This window comes from Watersipora subatra, chromosome 4 (assembly GCF_963576615.1).
Source record: "Watersipora subatra chromosome 4, tzWatSuba1.1, whole genome shotgun sequence".
In the NCBI taxonomy this organism is placed as follows: Eukaryota; Metazoa; Bryozoa; class Gymnolaemata; order Cheilostomatida; family Watersiporidae; genus Watersipora; species Watersipora subatra.
The window spans coordinates 2,401,557-2,419,324 of NC_088711.1; the positions used below are offsets into that span (position 1 = coordinate 2,401,557).

Here is a 17,768-nt window from a genome sequence, read left to right on the forward strand (position 1 = left end):
AAGGAAAATTGTAGAGAGTGCTGCTCCAACCACAATGAACATAGACAGCAAAGCCTTTTTTCTTTCCAAGCAGTAATTCATTTTACTAGAGCTCCGCTGTAAGTAAACACCAGTATTACTATATAGAGAAACAATAACCTTATCAATCATCTCAAATTGCACGGACAAGTTCACGCTTATCCATCTGCAGCCATTAAACAGTTTTCAAACTCTGTTCTCAGCAAGATCAAGTTGTAAAGGGGGTACAACTCCTGTTGTCCTCTTGGCTTTTAGTAAGACACAACACTGCCATAAAATAAGCAAACAATGAGAGCCAAGTGAATGTGTACCCACTAAGTACTCACTTCTGTGGAAATCCTTGCCAAACCTCAGCCAAGCCTATGCCATAAGCTCACGACAACAGCACTCAGTGCATAATTGTCGTAGAATAATCCCTGACAGCAGCATGAGTGATGGCAGCATAGTATGCCATCCTTTAATTTGATTAGAGCAAGGATTTGCATAATGTCCAACAGCATGCTCGACTGCAATTATGAATAGTTGCTGTCTGTTCTATTCTTGATCACAGCAAATTAGTGGTGACGGACCAACCACTAGCTGACAGAACAATGCTGCTTTTAGAATGATGTTCATTCAGCATGAGAGATAGCAACCAGATTAGCTAAAGTCAGGCTGTTGTGCCTATACTATTGTATGAATGACCAATATTAGTAGTTTATCTACCATGGTTGCTTACCACTAAGGGACAGACAACTCTTCCAAAGCAGCTTTAACTTCATTTAAAAAGACTTGTGTTGCGCAACCCTACATGTCGGTGTTATGAATCACAACCTTACTGTTGGCTACTTTGCAAATTAGGAAGAATTTTATAAGAAGCAGAATACAGAGTAACAAGTTATTGTCACTAGTACATTTACTTGAGAATAAAATAGCTGGCTTATAAAGCTTCAGGTTACAGAGACAAGCAAGTGTCAGTCTTATGTGCTGCCGATGGAGGAGTTTGATCTATTGTATTGTACATAAAAGGCAACATTGTCAAATAACATAGCACCCTGCACAGAAGATGCTGTGTACACAGGACATACTATTGTACACCCGATATACATGTAGCCTTGTAGACTGCAGAGCACTGTACACAGAACAAGCATGGTACACATGACATAACATTGTATATAGGACATAGCATTGTACACAGGATATTTAGGGACCAGGTTAACAAATTGTTAAAAGATTTATTAAGCGTACTGGCCATAGAATGACATACATGAGGTATAATATATAATCAATAGACTACAATATCGACCGTATAATGCACAAACTGAGAGATGGAGTTATATCAACAGGCAGAACCTGCGAAAGAAAGGAGACTGCTGATGGTAGGTTTGAAAAAGACTTAGAGTTGAGCAAGTCTTGTATATATATACACATTTGTGAGCAGCTATAGCCTAATTCTTATAACGGTTTCGGGTGGCTTCAACAGTCAGCTGGAGGTCATCTGGATAGAGTCTGGCAGCAGCAGAGTTCATCAAGTAATGAGTTTTTTCATAAGACACAAAGTATTTTCCGATGGAAGGGTGAGTAATAGCCTCAGGTGAATCACGTACCTTGAGGTTCTCTGTAACAAGGCAGCAAGTGATGGAAAGAAACACAGCTATTGCATGGATAGCTCTCTTTTAGATTTCTGATAGGAAGCTTGTAGCAATAGAGAAGCCCTTTGCGTTGCTTATAAGCACCTCACTCTACTTCTATTCATATACAGTAGACGCTTCTACAGCATATATAATCTGTTCCTAGAAGGTTTACATTAGAGGGATTTTACGTTATACAATCTAAGTAAGTTGCCTAATCCATTCCAAGATCATTCCAAACACACCATTTTGGCCATACAGGAAAAACTGTTGAACGGTTACTCGTATCAGCTCATCATAAAATAAAACTATAAGCATTACGAGTTAAATTCCTTTCTGATTGTTCAATGTAAAGGAAGAACCCTCAGATTATTGAAGGGCTCCAAATAAAATTTCATGAAAACTTTACTTGAATGATTGGCAAATCAAACTTTGAGCGAAATCTAGTTGAGAATTGGCTGGTGTACCTATCAGACGGGCCAATGAAAATACATCTGGTAACAACTAACTCACTACATGGCACTCACAGCGCATACACTATGTTTCCACGATGCGCATCATGCGAATTTGGATTTGAGTGCAAGTTGCGTTACCATGTGAATTAAGTGTTTCTATGGGCATTTGTAGGATGCGGATTGATTCCGGCGCCTTATTGAAAAATGGCAAGGAATCATATGCTAAAAGTTAATAATTAGCGACTCACGTGGTAGCCATACTTGCCAAGTAGTTGAGAAAAAAAAGGGGGAGATTGACGGTAAATGTAGTAGTTGAATCTGAAGCCTAGATTTCTTTGTGGAGTTTTTTTTTCTTCGTTATTACCTACATAGGAGGGCCTTCTACGATTTTATTCAATGTTCAGGTACTCTACTATCAATGTGAGGTCATGGTCGTTTGCCAATGATATGTCACAGCTCCATGTATAATCTTTGTTTATTGATGAAAAACCGTAGAGCAAATCGTTAGACATCAATGTTGCTAAATCTAAATAGCCCTGGTTTTATGGCAAGCATACAGTTTAATAACGATCTGTTTCATTGTTGCTAACTTTGTATGATGATGCAAGCTCGCAACTAGTAAACAAAGAGGAAACGACAAGTAAAAAAATTAAACCACTACTTTTATTGAAAAAGCTGGAGGAAAACGGGAAATTTTTGAAAAAGGGAAACTGACTTAAAAAACTGGAGGGTCCCGGCCAAACCGGGAGACTTGGCAAGTATGTGAAGCGACGCAACTATGTGAAACTCGATCGAGGAGGGTCAAATGGAAGTATTGAAAATGTTTAAAATTGAATAGCTGGGTCGGTATTTTAATGCGCATCATTTGAAGGTGCTGTTTCCATTATTCACAAGCATGACATTATGCTGTTTCCATGATGCGGTCAACTTATGGATTGGCTCAAATTTGCGCATCATGCGCGCCATAGAAACATAGTGGTAGAGACCCTTTTATCACTAAAACTAAGCCATTAGACCAACAGTTGAGCCATCAGCTCTATGCCTCTATGCCTGAGCCTCATGCTATGTAATGAATGAATAAACAAAGACCATGAGTTGTGCAGGAATTCTGATGTGAACCTTGAGCATACCTTGAGCTGCATATCTGCTGGTTCCATCAGATACAAGCACATTATAAAATGGCTGGTGTGGACCATATGCTAACTGGTCTACACCCATCATAGTGATCCAGCTCTGACTAGCCTCGCACTTCTCTGTCCAACCATAAATCACGCAATGGTAGCCATACCTAAAGCAGCGTATGTACAGTGGCACGCATTAGCATGTGCATTGGTACTAGGATTAACATGGAATATAATAGGTAATATATGAGGAACAATGCAGCCAATACGATGGCACAATATAACATATCATAGGGTAGAAGAGAATAATAACTTCTACCATATAGTATTAGCCTATGAGTGGCGGCTAGCAATGCTTGTCATGGGTAGACACATGACCAACACAGGAGGTAGCCACACCTGCCATGAGGTGTCCTGTGACCAACATAGGAGGTAGCCACATCTGTCATGAAGAGTCACGTGACAAACACAGGAGATAGCCACACCTGTCATGAGGAGTCACATGACCAACATTGGAGGTAGCCACACTTGTTGTGAGGAGTCACATGACAAACACAGGAGATAGCCACACCTGTCATGAGGAGTCACATGACCAACACAGGAGGTAGTTCCACCTGTCATGAGGAGTCATGACCAACATAGGAGGTAGCCACACTTGTTGTGAGGAGTCCCATGACCAACATTGGAGGTAGCCACACTTGTTGTGAGGAGTCACATGACTAACACAGGAGGTAGCAACACTGGTTGTGCGGAGTCACATGACCAACATAAGAGGTAGCCACACTTGTTGTGCGGAGTCACATGACCAACATAGGATGTAGCCCACACTTGTCGTGAGGAGCTACATGACCAACATAGTAGGTAGCCACACTGGTTTTGATAAGTCACATGACTAACACAGGAGATAGCCAAGCAGGTAAGTTTACAATGAACATTCAGTACTATTTATCAGCACAGCACTGATTCCACAGCTAGTTTATCGATAAATGTGGTAAACTTATGGAGTCTAATAAACGACTGAATTATAATTCAGAATAGTTTATTGGTAAAATAATAATTCACGTAGATAATCAGCATATGCCCTTACATTATAGCTTCATAGAAATCTATCTAGGGGCCAGCTAAAGTAATGACAGGTGCTCAAGGACTGACCAGTTTTGTTACCAGTACAACTACTCAAACACAGCTCTCCTGAGCCTTAGAAACACAGCTCTCCTGAGCCTTAGAAACACAGCTCTCCTGAGCCTTAGAAACACAGCTCTCCTGAGCCTTAGAAACACAGCTCTCCTGAGCCTTAGAAACACAGCTCTCCTGAGCCTTAGAAACACAGCTCTCCTGAGCCTTAGAAACACAGCTCTCCTGAGCCTTAGAAACACAGCTCTCCTGAGCCTTAGAAACACAGCTCTCCTGAGCCTTAGAAACACAGCTCTCCTGAGCCTTAGAAACACAGCTCTCCTGAGCCTTAGAAACACAGCTCTCCTGAGCCTTAGAAACACAGCTCTCCTGAGCCTTAGAAACACAGTCCTCCTGAGCCTTAGAAACACAGTCCTCCTGAGTCCTAGCCTTAGAAAAACAGGACTTATGAGTATGATGGCAAGTCTAAACAAATCTTGGCATGGTAATTCTTGCAGTAAGTTTCAAATCAATAAACTTATTCAATGAGAACTTCGAGCATACCGGAACTTTTTCATCTCTACCAATAGTTGAATACAGTTACACATCTGATTCAGGATTGCCTTGAAAACACATCAAGCATGACAAACAATGCGCTAGAATCGGCAAAATAAGTTACAGGAGTTGTATTTTGAGACAAAGAACTCACAGCAAGAACACGATCACGGGGAATAGTTATGCATTAACATAGTACAAGTGTGATGCGCCGGTGAAGAAGACGAGAACGTAGTAGATGTATAAGAACCATGCTTTAATATCTAGTGTTGCTGTCACTATGGTTACGAGCTATCACAATATTTCAATCACAAAGCTCTATTATTAGTGGTTTCTTATTTAATAGTTAATGACATATATTAGGTAAATAAATGACAAAGTGGTGACAGTGCCCTGTCAGATCTGAAACGTTCAAGTGATGACAGTGCCCTGTCAGACCTAAAACGTTCAAGTGGTGACAGTGCCCTGTCAGACCAAAAACCTTCAGGTGGTGACAGTGCCCAGCCAAACCTAAAACCTTCAAGTGGTGACAGTGCCCAGTCAAACCTAAAACCTTCAAGTGGTGACAGCGCCTTGTCAGACCTGAAACCTTCAAGTGGTGACAATGCATTGTCAGACCTAAAACTTTCAAGTGGTGACAGTGCCCAGCCAAACCTAAAACCTTCAAGTGGTGACAGTGCCCAGTCAAACCTAAAACCTTCAAGTGGTGACAGCGCCTTGTCAGACCTGAAACCTTCAAGTGGTGACAGTGCATTGTCAGACCTAAAACTTTCAAGTGGTGACAGTGCCCTGTCAAACTTAAAACCTGCAGGTGGTGACGGTGCCTTGTCAGATGTGAAAGCGAAAAGTATTAGCTACAAGGAAGAACTGACTGATTCAGATACGTACAGACGATGAGTCATGATCAATCCTATGGAATAGCAAACTCTTGCATTTAGTTCAGGCGTCCGCTGTTTTATCTACAAAATTAGTAAACTCATACTAGCCCTCTAAGATGCTAAGCATACAAGCAAGTATTCTAAGGTACAGTATTTCTGTCAAGTTAATTTTAGACCTCAAAAAAGGTGGCAGGAGGTGCATTGATGCAAAATCTAGAGCGGAATATTCTTTTATAGAGAACATGAATCGAATCGTAAGATGAAACATTTACATAGCACATTGCGTTGAGTAACAAGCAGCTTTATTGACTAGCGTGTCAAGCAAACAGACAAGGATTTTGGAAAAGTTGCTTAATCAATGACTAATTCTCTGTCTCTTGATAACGTACAGTATATGTTGGTGATGGTGCGTAAGCAACTTGATATGCAGGTGACTTGACATGAGTAAGCAACTCTCAAATAATTTTCACTTAGTTTAAACAAGAATTGTCAAATAGTCCCGAGTACAACTGTCTGATGGGTTTGTTTGCTGAAGAGATATGACTGTGAAGAAATCAGATATCAATTAAATTTCCCAAAAAATCAAGAATGCCTAATATGACTGAATTCAGCTGAATGATGCTACCTACCTGGAGGTCAGCAGGAGGTTTAAGTTCATCTTCTTTTGTGATTTCTGAGAACCGATGCAACAACAAAGTGTACCCTGCTCCCTTCCTCACTACCTCCATCATGATTGCCTTAGCCTAAAACAGTTTCACACTATTACAAGCTTCAGTCTATGTGTTGACAAATTAATGGTGTTAATTCTATCAAATCTGTGTATTCCTTAAAACATAACTGTCACGAACAACTTTTATCGTATTTACTAGGTAAATCAGACACGCTGATTCCGATTTTGTACTCAAAATAAAGATTAGTCCACTAACCTTCAAAGTCATTTAGGCTTTTTTAAAGTGTTTCAATATCCGTTTCGAAAACAACACAATCGGCATTACAAGCTCCGCCCATAAATATGTGACGAAACTTAGCTTTTTCAGAAACGGAAGTTAGGAATGTTTAGTCCGATTTAGAATAATAGAGATGAGTGTCTTAAAACCCATTATTATCTAAATCCAGCCTGTAAAATAATTTCAGTTTTTTATGAAAGGGATATAAACTATTTAAAATTGCTCGCAGCTTGTTACATGACGTTTAAATGGGCTGGACGCCGAGAAAAATGAGTTCAAAAAGCGCGGTTTTATCACAAGCTAGCGTTGATATCGCGCTTTTTAAATATGCAATGCTAAATAGCTTATCTACCTTTCAGAAAAGACTGAAATTATTTTTAAGGCTGAATTTAGTTATTAATGGATTTTAAAACACCCATCTTTATTATTCTAAATCGGTCTAAACATACCTACGTAACTTCTGTTCCTAAAAAGCTAGGTTACGTCACGTATTTATGGGCGGAGCTTGTTATGCCGATCGTGTTGTTTTCGAGACCGATATTAAAACGCTATAAAAAATCCTTCATTACACTGAAAGTTAGTGGCCTAATCTTTATTTTGATTAAGAAATCGGAATCAGCGTGTCTGATTTACCTAGTAAATACAATAAAAGTTGTTCGTGGCAGTTATGGTTTAAGTATATTATATCTAATCTGAACATAATCAAGTTCGACTATATTTAACCTGAATATAATTAGATTCTATTATATCAAATCTGATAATGTATAATTATGTAAATCTGAAGATGCATTCTATATATTAATAAATCCCACTTTGTCAATGTGTGTCTGTCTGTTAGTCCACGTAAATGCTCGACCAAACTTCACATGCAAGTGCTCCGCACCGTCCGCCAAGCTGCCAAAATATTGTTTCAAAACTCCACCTGGTTCCAAAAAAAAACTTCTTCAACACCCACCTACAGGCTGTGTGATTCCTTCAACACCCACCTACAGGCTATGTGATTCCTTCAACACCCACCTACAGGCTATGTGATTCACTCAACACCCACCTACAGGCTATGTGATCCACTCAACACCCACCTACAGGCTATGTGATCCACTCAACACCCACCTACAGGCTATGTGATTCACTCAACACCCACCTACAGGCTATGTGATCCACAATGAAAGACATCCACGACAACGCAAGGCTTACTGCCAGGTCTAACCAATCTGAATACGCATGGATTACTCAGATGAAGTTTTACACATAGAAGTGTTTTACTAAAGTAGCTCAAATCTATTTATGTGAAAAATATTTAGTATTCATGTTAAAAAATGTTTAATTAGAGCATTACTAATTAAAGACAGAACATGCGTCGGTTATAACGCAACTCAAAAAACACATAAAAATGTGCGAATTTGATTGCTATAAGATTAGTAGGGTTGCACGATAGCTCGATAGTCGACTACGATAGTCGGTAGTTGTCTTTGCGATATGAATATGTTGCCTATTTTTCGCCTATCAAAACATCCGAAACTTATATATCGTCATCAAATAATAAAAAGAATATAACCCGATAGTTTTGCAGATAGTTTTTGTTGTTTCTTCCGCAGATTTTTTTTCTGCAGCTTTTCCTTTTCCCATCGCTTCCCACAACCCTCGATCTTTTCATAATAATAATACAATAGTTTTTCCAGGTGCCAAGTCACGCGATAACTATCGGTGAACTCTGTTTGCTCATTGACCATTCAATAGCTATCGATATCGGTGGGACAACTCCAACGATAGTCGATCACACCTTTCCCAACTACAAATGCTATCCCTAAAGATTAGCTGTTATGGTTTGAGCCGTGCAATCCCTAGATTAGAGCATGCATTTAGTTTGAACAATATAATAGGGAGGACCTCAGCTCATACAGACCATCAGTTAGCCTATCTCACCTCCTCTATGTTAATAAGATTCTCCAGGTAAACATGCATCAGTCGCAGCGCAAGTGACCGTTGGTGGGGATCCAAATAGAATTTTGTCTCAATGATGGTGAGGGACGTGTGATGGCCCACCGCCAGTGACACATACAGGCTCATCACCTATTGGTTATGGACAGACAAGTGAAGAAAGTGGTAATATTGTAACTTGAAAAGAAGAATGTGTTATTAAACTACAGGAGTGAATGGTTAGACTTACCTCCATAAGGTCTAAAGAGCCTCGTACATCAGATTCAAGTATTCTGTAGCGAATAGTCAATTCAGAATCTATGAAACCCTGAGCCTTCTTACCTTTGGCACTGCAAAATCATGACCTCAGCACCATATCTCATAAGGGGCTAACCTATGATGACACTAAACCCAGCCATACCAAAAAACTTAGTCCGCTTTATATCATGGTAATAAAATGTTTCTATTTTCAATATTTCTTTTACCTATCGAAGACTAAGTCTTCTGGTCTTGACTACTAACAAGAATGATAAACTAAGTAAAGGAGGCGCACAACTTCCTTTCCACAAGTATTCATGAGGATTTGATATTTTAATACGCGGGTTAGTTGCTATTGACTCAATGATTGTCAGAGATTATCTTACGCTTCATACATGTAATTTAAAAATAATACTATCTAAAATAAACACCAAGTTCTTCTATAATAAAACAAAATAGTTTTAAATAAAAACTGTTTTAAAGATGCTATTAACCTATTTTGATGTGAAATCTGTAAACATTGTCTCATTCAGCAGTTTTTTACATGCAATCACAGAAGTTGAGCCTAATTGAAATACTGTGTAACTCTCCTTGTATTGTAACATGATAAACTGTACTTGAATGTTTCGTCAACGAACAATCAGTCTCAACAAGTTAGCTAGCCGATCATGTATGCTACTCCAACGTGACATTGCTAATAAAAATACTAGTGTGTGTTCCTAAATTGTTCAAGCAATCGCAATATACTTTCGGAATAACTATTACTTATTATCGCTTGTAAAAACAAGCGGTAATAACTAGCAATAACAACAGCATGTAATGATGTAGTGGAACAAATGAGAGATTTAGTCACAAATGACAAACTCCTTTCATATGTTGCAACCAAATCCTTTCTTACAAAATTTAGAAGCGTATCGATAGTAATATTTTTTAGAAATTATCAAATGAGATGGAAATGGGAGGTCTAAATCTGCCTTGACAAAAAATTATGATACATCCCAAGCGTGTCATACTTTTTAAAACTTTACAAGGTCGTTAGAAGGTAATTAATAGAAACTATTTAGCTTTATTTTACAGCATAGCTGAGAAACCCTGCTATCACTTGTAAGCAATTGTTCTAAGGTTGGCATGGTGCCAGTTCGTCGATCGGCTGCCATGAATATTGCATGACAAGATTAATGTATGTTCAAAGTTGGCTCATTGATACTGTAGATGTTTCCAGGTTGTTGTCAAATTGTTGTTAATCACATTTTATCAAGTTACACAACGACTAATAATCAACACGGTTTAATAAGACCTCTATAAAAGGTCCATAACATGGTGTAACATATTTCACATCAACATGGTTCAATAAGACCTCTATAAAGGTCCATAGCACGGTGTAACATATTTCACATCAACATGGTTCAATAAGACCTCTATAAAGGTCCATAACACGGTGTAACATATTTCACATCAACATGGTTCAATAAGACCTCTATAAAGGTCCATAACACGGTGTAACATATTTCACATCAACACGGTTCAATAAGACCTCTATAAAGGTCCATAACACGGTGTAACATATTTCACATCAACATGGTTCAATAAGACCTCTATAAAGGTCCATAACATAGTGTAACATATTTCACATCAACACGGTTCAATAAGACCTCTACAAAGGTCCATAACACGGTGTAACATATTTCACATCAACATGGTTCAATAAGACCTCTATAAAGGTCCATAACACGGTAACATATTTCACATTAACACGGTTCAATAAGACCTCTATAAAGGTCCATAACACAGTGTAACACATTTCACATCAACATGGTTCAATAAGACCTCTATAAAGGTCCATAACACGGTGTAACATATTTCACATCAACATGGTTCAATAAGACCTCTATAAAGGTCTATAACATGGTGTAACATATTTCACATTAACACGGGTCTAAAAGACCTCTATAAAGGTCCATAACACGGTGTAACATATTTCACATCAACACGGTTCAATAAGACCTCTATAAAGGTCCATAACACGGTGTAACATATTTCACATCAACATGGTTCAATATGACCTCTATAAAGGTCTATAACATGGTGTAACATATTTCACATTAACACGGTTCAATAAGACCTCTATAAAGGTCCATAACACGGTGTAACATATTTCACATCAACATGGTTCAATAAGACCTCTATAAAAGTCTATAACATGGTGTAACATATTTCACATTAACACGGTTCAATAAGACCTCTATAAAGGTCCATAACACGGTGTAACATATTTCATATTAACACTGATCGGAAACGCCTCTAACTGAACGGCATTGGTAGACTTTCAGCGATACATCTCCCCAACCTCCCTTTGCTACATTGTATTGCTGATAGTGTGACAAACAAGGTGTTAATGCTTTTATAGCACATCATTATTATTATTTCCTTCGAGATAGCAGCAACTCAAGTGAAAGCTGGTCAAGTGTTGTTGACATCAGTATAGGCAGACCAGACATGGGATGTTTGAAATTAGTTAGTTTTAGGCCGTAAGCTATAACAACCAGTCATATGTAACTAGTCACTACAGAAGCAGTAACTATATAACTAGTAACTACATGTATATAACTAGTAACTATATAACTAGTAACTATATAACTAGTAACTATATAGCTAGTAACTAAAATTGAGTAAAAATGAAAGTAAAAGTTAAGTTTAAAACAACTTTATTACTAATAGTTTCATATTGCCATGCAATAATCATCAGATAAAATTGTTAGCACTGAAAACGACTTATATATAGATGGAAATAAAAGCGTAGGTCTTAAAATACCTAAATACACCACTGATACGTAGGATTAAAATTAGCAAGCAACACGATTTAAAGCCTCAACAATGCAGAAGTTTAAAAGTTAAGTCTTAAAATTGCTTAAAAGGAATTTGCCAGCATGTCTACATGTTGAAACTAGTTCGCAGCGTTTGTTTAAGGTAGCAATGTTAGGATTGTATATAATATAAAATTTCTCATACAGACATAGGTTGCATCTGCCTGTGGTCTTGTTGTATGATGTAGCTCTTTTGACTATGCTCCACTTGATGTTATATTCTATGCCTTGGTCTTTTAAGGTCCATATGTGCTTACTGAGCTCGGTGCTTGATCTTTTCTCTACATTTCTAAAGGTTGTCATATGATTGTAATAGCGTTGTTTGAATGTGGTGTCAGTCAATCCTATGTAATGTTCGTCCGCAGATTGATCATTGGTGGTGACTGTCGCCTTATATATAATTGACTTGCTCAGGCACTTTCCTTGTAGTGGGCAGCCACTCTTATGTCGGCAGTTGCATTCTCTTGGTTCTGTAGTTATAGGGGTCTCATTGTGATGCTGCAGCAATCTGGTATTATGAGCGCTAATGATACTGCTCACATTGTTCATACAGCTGTAGCTTAATTTCACAAAGTTTCTATTGAAGATCTTACGAAGAGCGTGTGATTTAGGGAACTCTGTGTCCAGGATATTAAAGAAAATCTTACCGATGTTATTGGCTACATTTTTGCTGAATGGCGGGTTGTACCATAGTATCGGTCTTCGTCTGGTATTCTTGTCTCTGTTTTGCACATTGTTTATCGGGGCAGGCTGAAACACAAGCTTGTGTTTGTGTCCGCTTAGATTGAGTGCCTGCTGGTATATGTCAGTTTCGGTGGTAAATGTGGAGTTGTCTGATGACAGGCTGCTCAGTCTCCTATTTATACCTAGTGGTATGTTGTTTATTACTCCAAGTGGATGATTGGACTTGGCGTGTACATACTGTGGATGTGTATTTGGCTTGTGGTAAATTCTGTGTATACCGGTCGTCAGGTTTAGGTTTACATCTAAGAAGTTGGCCACCTTTTTGTTCGCCGATACAGTTATGCGTAGTCCGTTCTTGTGGAAGATAGAGCAGAGTTTTTTCTTGATTTTCTCAGCTTCTCTTGGGGTCTTGTTGGTTATTCCTAGGCCGTCATCTCGATATAAACCGAAAGTGTTGCCTATCTCATCTTGGATCTGCTTGAGTATATAGGCTCCAACCAGCTCACAGCATTCCGCCCCATCATAGCTTCCCATAGTAATGTCAAATAACTCATTGCAGGTTTTCTTTTGCCATGGTGTATTTTGGCTGAACAGCAATGACTTTTTGGCGTGCATAATAGTGTTTATCTCATCTTCTGATATTTGCGTAACGGAGGATGCAACTGCCGACATAAGAGTGGCTGCCCACTACAAGGAAAGTGCCTGAGCAAGTCAATTATATATAAGGCGACAGTCACCACCAATGATCAATCTGCGGACGAACATTACATAGGATTGACTGACACCACATTCAAACAACGCTATTACAATCATATGACAACCTTTAGAAATGTAGAGAAAAGATCAAGCACCGAGCTCAGTAAGCACATATGGACCTTAAAAGACCAAGGCATAGAATATAACATCAAGTGGAGCATAGTCAAAAGAGCTACATCATACAACAAGACCACAGGCAGATGCAACCTATGTCTGTATGAGAAATTTTATATTATATACAATCCTAACATTGCTACCTTAAACAAACGCTGCGAACTAGTTTCAACATGTAGACATGCTGGCAAATTCCTTTTAAGCAATTTTAAGACTTAACTTTTAAACTTCTGCATTGTTGAGGCTTTAAATCGTGTTGCTTGCTAATTTTAATCCTACGTATCAGTGGTGTATTTAGGTATTTTAAGACCTACGCTTTTATTTCCATCTATATATAAGTCGTTTTCAGTGCTAACAATTTTATCTGATGATTATTGCATGGCAATATGAAACTATTAGTAATAAAGTTGTTTTAAACTTAACTTTTACTTTCATTTTTACTCAATTTTACATCGCTCTATTTTAATATTGAGCACTTTCATGCAAGAGACTGTTCATACTGCATCTACTGTATAGCTAGTAACTATATAACTAGTAACTATATAACTATATGAGTAGTCTTGTTTGCATTTCCCTGAAATATTTAGCACGTTGACTGAAAGTAAATACCAGTCACTAACCTATCGAAGCCAAAGAAGCTGAGTGATGGAGTTATGATCTCATTGTGTACATACGAGCATCCCGCATGAAATGTAAAAGGGACTCCAAGCCTTTCCGCTGCACATGCAAGAGCAAAGCAGGCGACTGCACTAGATAGCAGCCCTGTCTCAGACAGTAGGCAGCTTTCTAAGGTACCTGACATAGCTGTGTTAGAAAGGTACTTCTCCTTTACATAGGACGTAAGCTCCTCAACTATAAAAGAGCTCTCTCGAGGGGTCCAACTTTCTGAAGTGAATCCTATTATAAATTAAAAACCATAGGTGTAAGTTCATAGAAAGGAGTAAAGAATAAGCTCAGTATGTATGATAATGCTCTGGAGTCATGGGTCAAACAACCATAAGGTAGGTATGTCGACTACAGGGTAAACCTGCCAACCATAAGATAGGCATGTCCACTGCAGGGTAAGCATATCAACAAGGGGATTTATAGGTCAATCACCAGGTAAACTCTAAAAGCCTTAGTTGGGCCATCAAGGCCTTAGTTAGCCTCAACCTTAGTTATACAAAGGGAGATGTAGAAGGCTAGCACCCCTTACCGCCTACTAAAGAATTCAGTCTATCAGCAAGCGACCTGTCGGTAGTCCCAACTCTGCTAATGATCTTCCTCACCAAGCGAGTGAGAAATGTGCCAACTATATCGGATCGGTAGTCCTGATCAGCCTCGAGGAATTGCGCCACAAAGCGAAGACCTGCGCGTCACAGAAGTATAAGTGAGTCTAGTTCCTCTAATTGTCAAAAATAAGTTTGAATAACGAAACCAGGTGAACACAGTGAACAATTTTAGTTATAGGACAAGCTGAACAAAAAGAAAAATGAGATAGAGGAAGAGTACCATCTTCAAGATGAATGGAGCCTTTGGCCTTACGGATAGCTGTCAGTGTCTCCCACCTTCTTCGTAACCACTCTGAGTGTAGTCTCTGGAGGAGTCGAAGTGCATAATACTGGTAACTCATGAGTGGTTTTCTATCAACAGACACTAATATTAAAGCACAAACCCACTTACAAAAGACTAAAAGATTTTCATATTCTAACCAAATGTTCATTTTCAATTGTCCAACGGAGTTGAGAGGTGCTAAACTACAATACAATGATCCATGGTACTTACTGCCTCGGTGAGGAGAAATGAAAGAGTGAGTCGATGATACACTCAGTTGTGTAATCACTTCCATAGAGGGGCAGCTGCTGGAAGGCTGCCTCAACTATACACTTTGGAGTCTCTTCCTTATGTATGAGAATATGCATGATGTCCTCGACAACACCTTTAATCTTCTCTTCCCAGGATTCCCTCAGTACGTACAAGGCCCTCCAGTTCTTTACGCGCCTATGTTCTTCTGCTACTATACAGTAGGGCCATCTAATCAAAAACAAAAACAAATGCATACAGCGATACTATTTCAAAAAAGTAAGCATTAGCCATCTTTTCGCCGAAAGCAATAGCATAAATAATGTTTCCGTAGGACTACATTAGTAATGGGGCGTGTTAGCAGATTTAACAGGCACCCACGAGTCACCACTAGCTAAAGAGTGTCACGCTAAAAGCCAGGCTAGCTCAAGATAAAGGTCCTAATGCTCAACAAATATTAATAATGCTCAACTATAATAGCTAACTAAACATAATAATAATCTAAAAACAACAGTCGTGGCCAAATGTATTAGCACGCCTCATCATTTTGTGATCTATTAGGTTTTTGCTCTTTTACCGCCACTCTTTACCACCCAGAGCAGACAATATACATATCAAATGATCCTTTAAAACAAAAACTATCCCAGCAGTCTCTGGGGGTATTTAAAATCGGAGTTTTGTTACAGCAAAATTTGGACTCAATATCCGAGGCAAATTCTTCCAAAAAAAATGGTTTTATTGTTATAAGTTTTAATCTCATTAGAAATATTTGATTCTCAGCTTTCTAATGATGTGCAATATGCATGACTTAAATAGATTATGCGGTCAGTAAATTTAATCCAAAGTCCTATTTTTGCTAAATAGACTAAGCGACAAAGGCAGAGGTGTTAATACCTCTACCCCTTGTAAGGCAGGGGTGTTAATACTTTTGGTCACAAATGGAAATAATAGCAAAAGTACAGCTGCGATACGAGAGGCTTTACCTCAGCAGGAATTTGCTTCTCCATATCTTGTCAGTACCATGCAGTGTAGAATAGAGGGCCTCGCTGCAGCTCTGCAGATTTAACACATCTGAATACGATAGAGTCTGCTTGTATGCTATCAGTTCTACGAGCTCAGCCGGTAAGTCATGTAGCGACATACAAAAGGTCATCTGTAATGAATATAAACTGAACTTGTAAGGTGAAACTAGCAAACAAGAGGAGATACTACAACCTCGGCACATGAAAAGTGGTCAAATTAAATAAATAATGTAGCAAGCGTCTGCAGCCCCCTCAAAATAATGACAAAAGTTGAAGCTATTTATAAACCAAAATGACCATGTAATGGAGGTGCCCCATGACTTGGAATCATGAAATCAAATAATGCAAGTCATATGATTTAGATTATATGTATATCTCCCCGTAAGGAGTTGTCAGAAGTAATCAATAACATCAAACTTATGAGGCATAATAAAAAAAATATGCATTAACACAGAAACTCATAATATATTCGTGTATATCAATGTTGCGCATACACGTCAAGTAGAATTCTACTTCGTTTTTAAACGCACTGAATGTCATCTATATTCTGTATATAAATATCCTTATTCGTCTGCCATCTGTCCAGTTACATCAATTAAAATCTAGGAATGAAAAATTTACTTCGTACTGGATTTGAACTCGGAACCTCCAGGACTGCAAACAGGCATGCTAAACCACTACGCTATGCTGTTCTTGTCATGCTATGGAATAATTGTGTACATGCTTATGCGGCTCTTGAAAAAATACTATTGGCCAGCTTGACGTTACACATAACGTCATTACGCCTAACGTCGAGTTGGCTTCACGGCTCTTACTATAGTAAAGATTTAGACTAGCTTATGTTACTAGCTTAAGTTACTCAAATTAATTGGGTAATTATTTTATTACCCGGGCAACGTAGAGCATTCAGACAGTCAAGTCATATAGAGGAAACAATCAAAATGGAGTATAATAAAAAGACAAAACGTCGAAGAGACAGGTAGTTTGGACCAGTGGTATCATTCATTTTGTAACCATACTTACAAATGTAGTGTCTCAGTTAATAGGTTATATATGAACTGGTACTTTAGTGTAGAAACAAAAACCTTAATATGTATTGAGAATGCAATGAGATCTAGTAATACTTAGCATGTTATTTTATTTAGCATGCACTTATACCTTAGGCATAAGATTTTGGAAATGTTTTAATCACAAGAGAAAGTTCTGAAGTGTTGATATTCACCTTGTACAATACCTTTCTCAGTTAATAAGAGAACTTCAAAGCACCAGATCGACCATGTGCAACAGCACAGTGAGAGATCATTGCAATCCTAAAACATTGAAGCGAATAAACAGCAAATGGAAACTAATTCGGCAAATTTTCAATTTCCAAATCGAAAACTATGAGCTAAGCTAGTAACTGCAGCCTTTATGAATGATTATATAAATCTGTCCGATGAGAAAAAGGCATACAAATCGCACCACAGAAATAGAGAAGATCATCAGACGTATGCTGCCTTTAAATCTTGTGTGCAAAAAAGGTTTGAAATTCACGCTAAAGTAAACTGCATAAGAACAAAATGTGATTATGTGATTGTTGCTAAAACTGCATTATGTGTTGAGAGAATACTGTCATGCTAATGAAATTATCTTTAACAAGCGGACATACTCAGCATTGACCGGGTGGAAGATACA

General features: G+C 38.4%; 1 protein-coding gene across 1 annotated transcript; it reads right to left on the minus strand.

Annotated features, from left to right (window-relative positions):
• Positions 1-1,007: 1,007 nt before the first annotated feature.
• Positions 1,008-17,406, minus strand: LOC137394623 (F-box only protein 21-like). Its single transcript, XM_068081367.1, has 12 exons — positions 17,317-17,406; positions 16,056-16,225; positions 15,055-15,303; positions 14,782-14,912; positions 14,486-14,638; positions 13,911-14,187; positions 8,865-8,964; positions 8,621-8,767; positions 6,380-6,493; positions 5,761-5,831; positions 3,214-3,371; positions 1,008-1,615 (listed from the first exon to the last, which is right to left on the minus strand). Exons 2-12 carry the CDS (start codon positions 16,223-16,225, stop codon positions 1,446-1,448), a joined length of 1,740 nt encoding a protein of 579 aa, XP_067937468.1. The 5' UTR covers positions 17,317-17,406; the 3' UTR covers positions 1,008-1,445.
• Between the last annotated feature and the right edge of the window lie 362 nt (positions 17,407-17,768).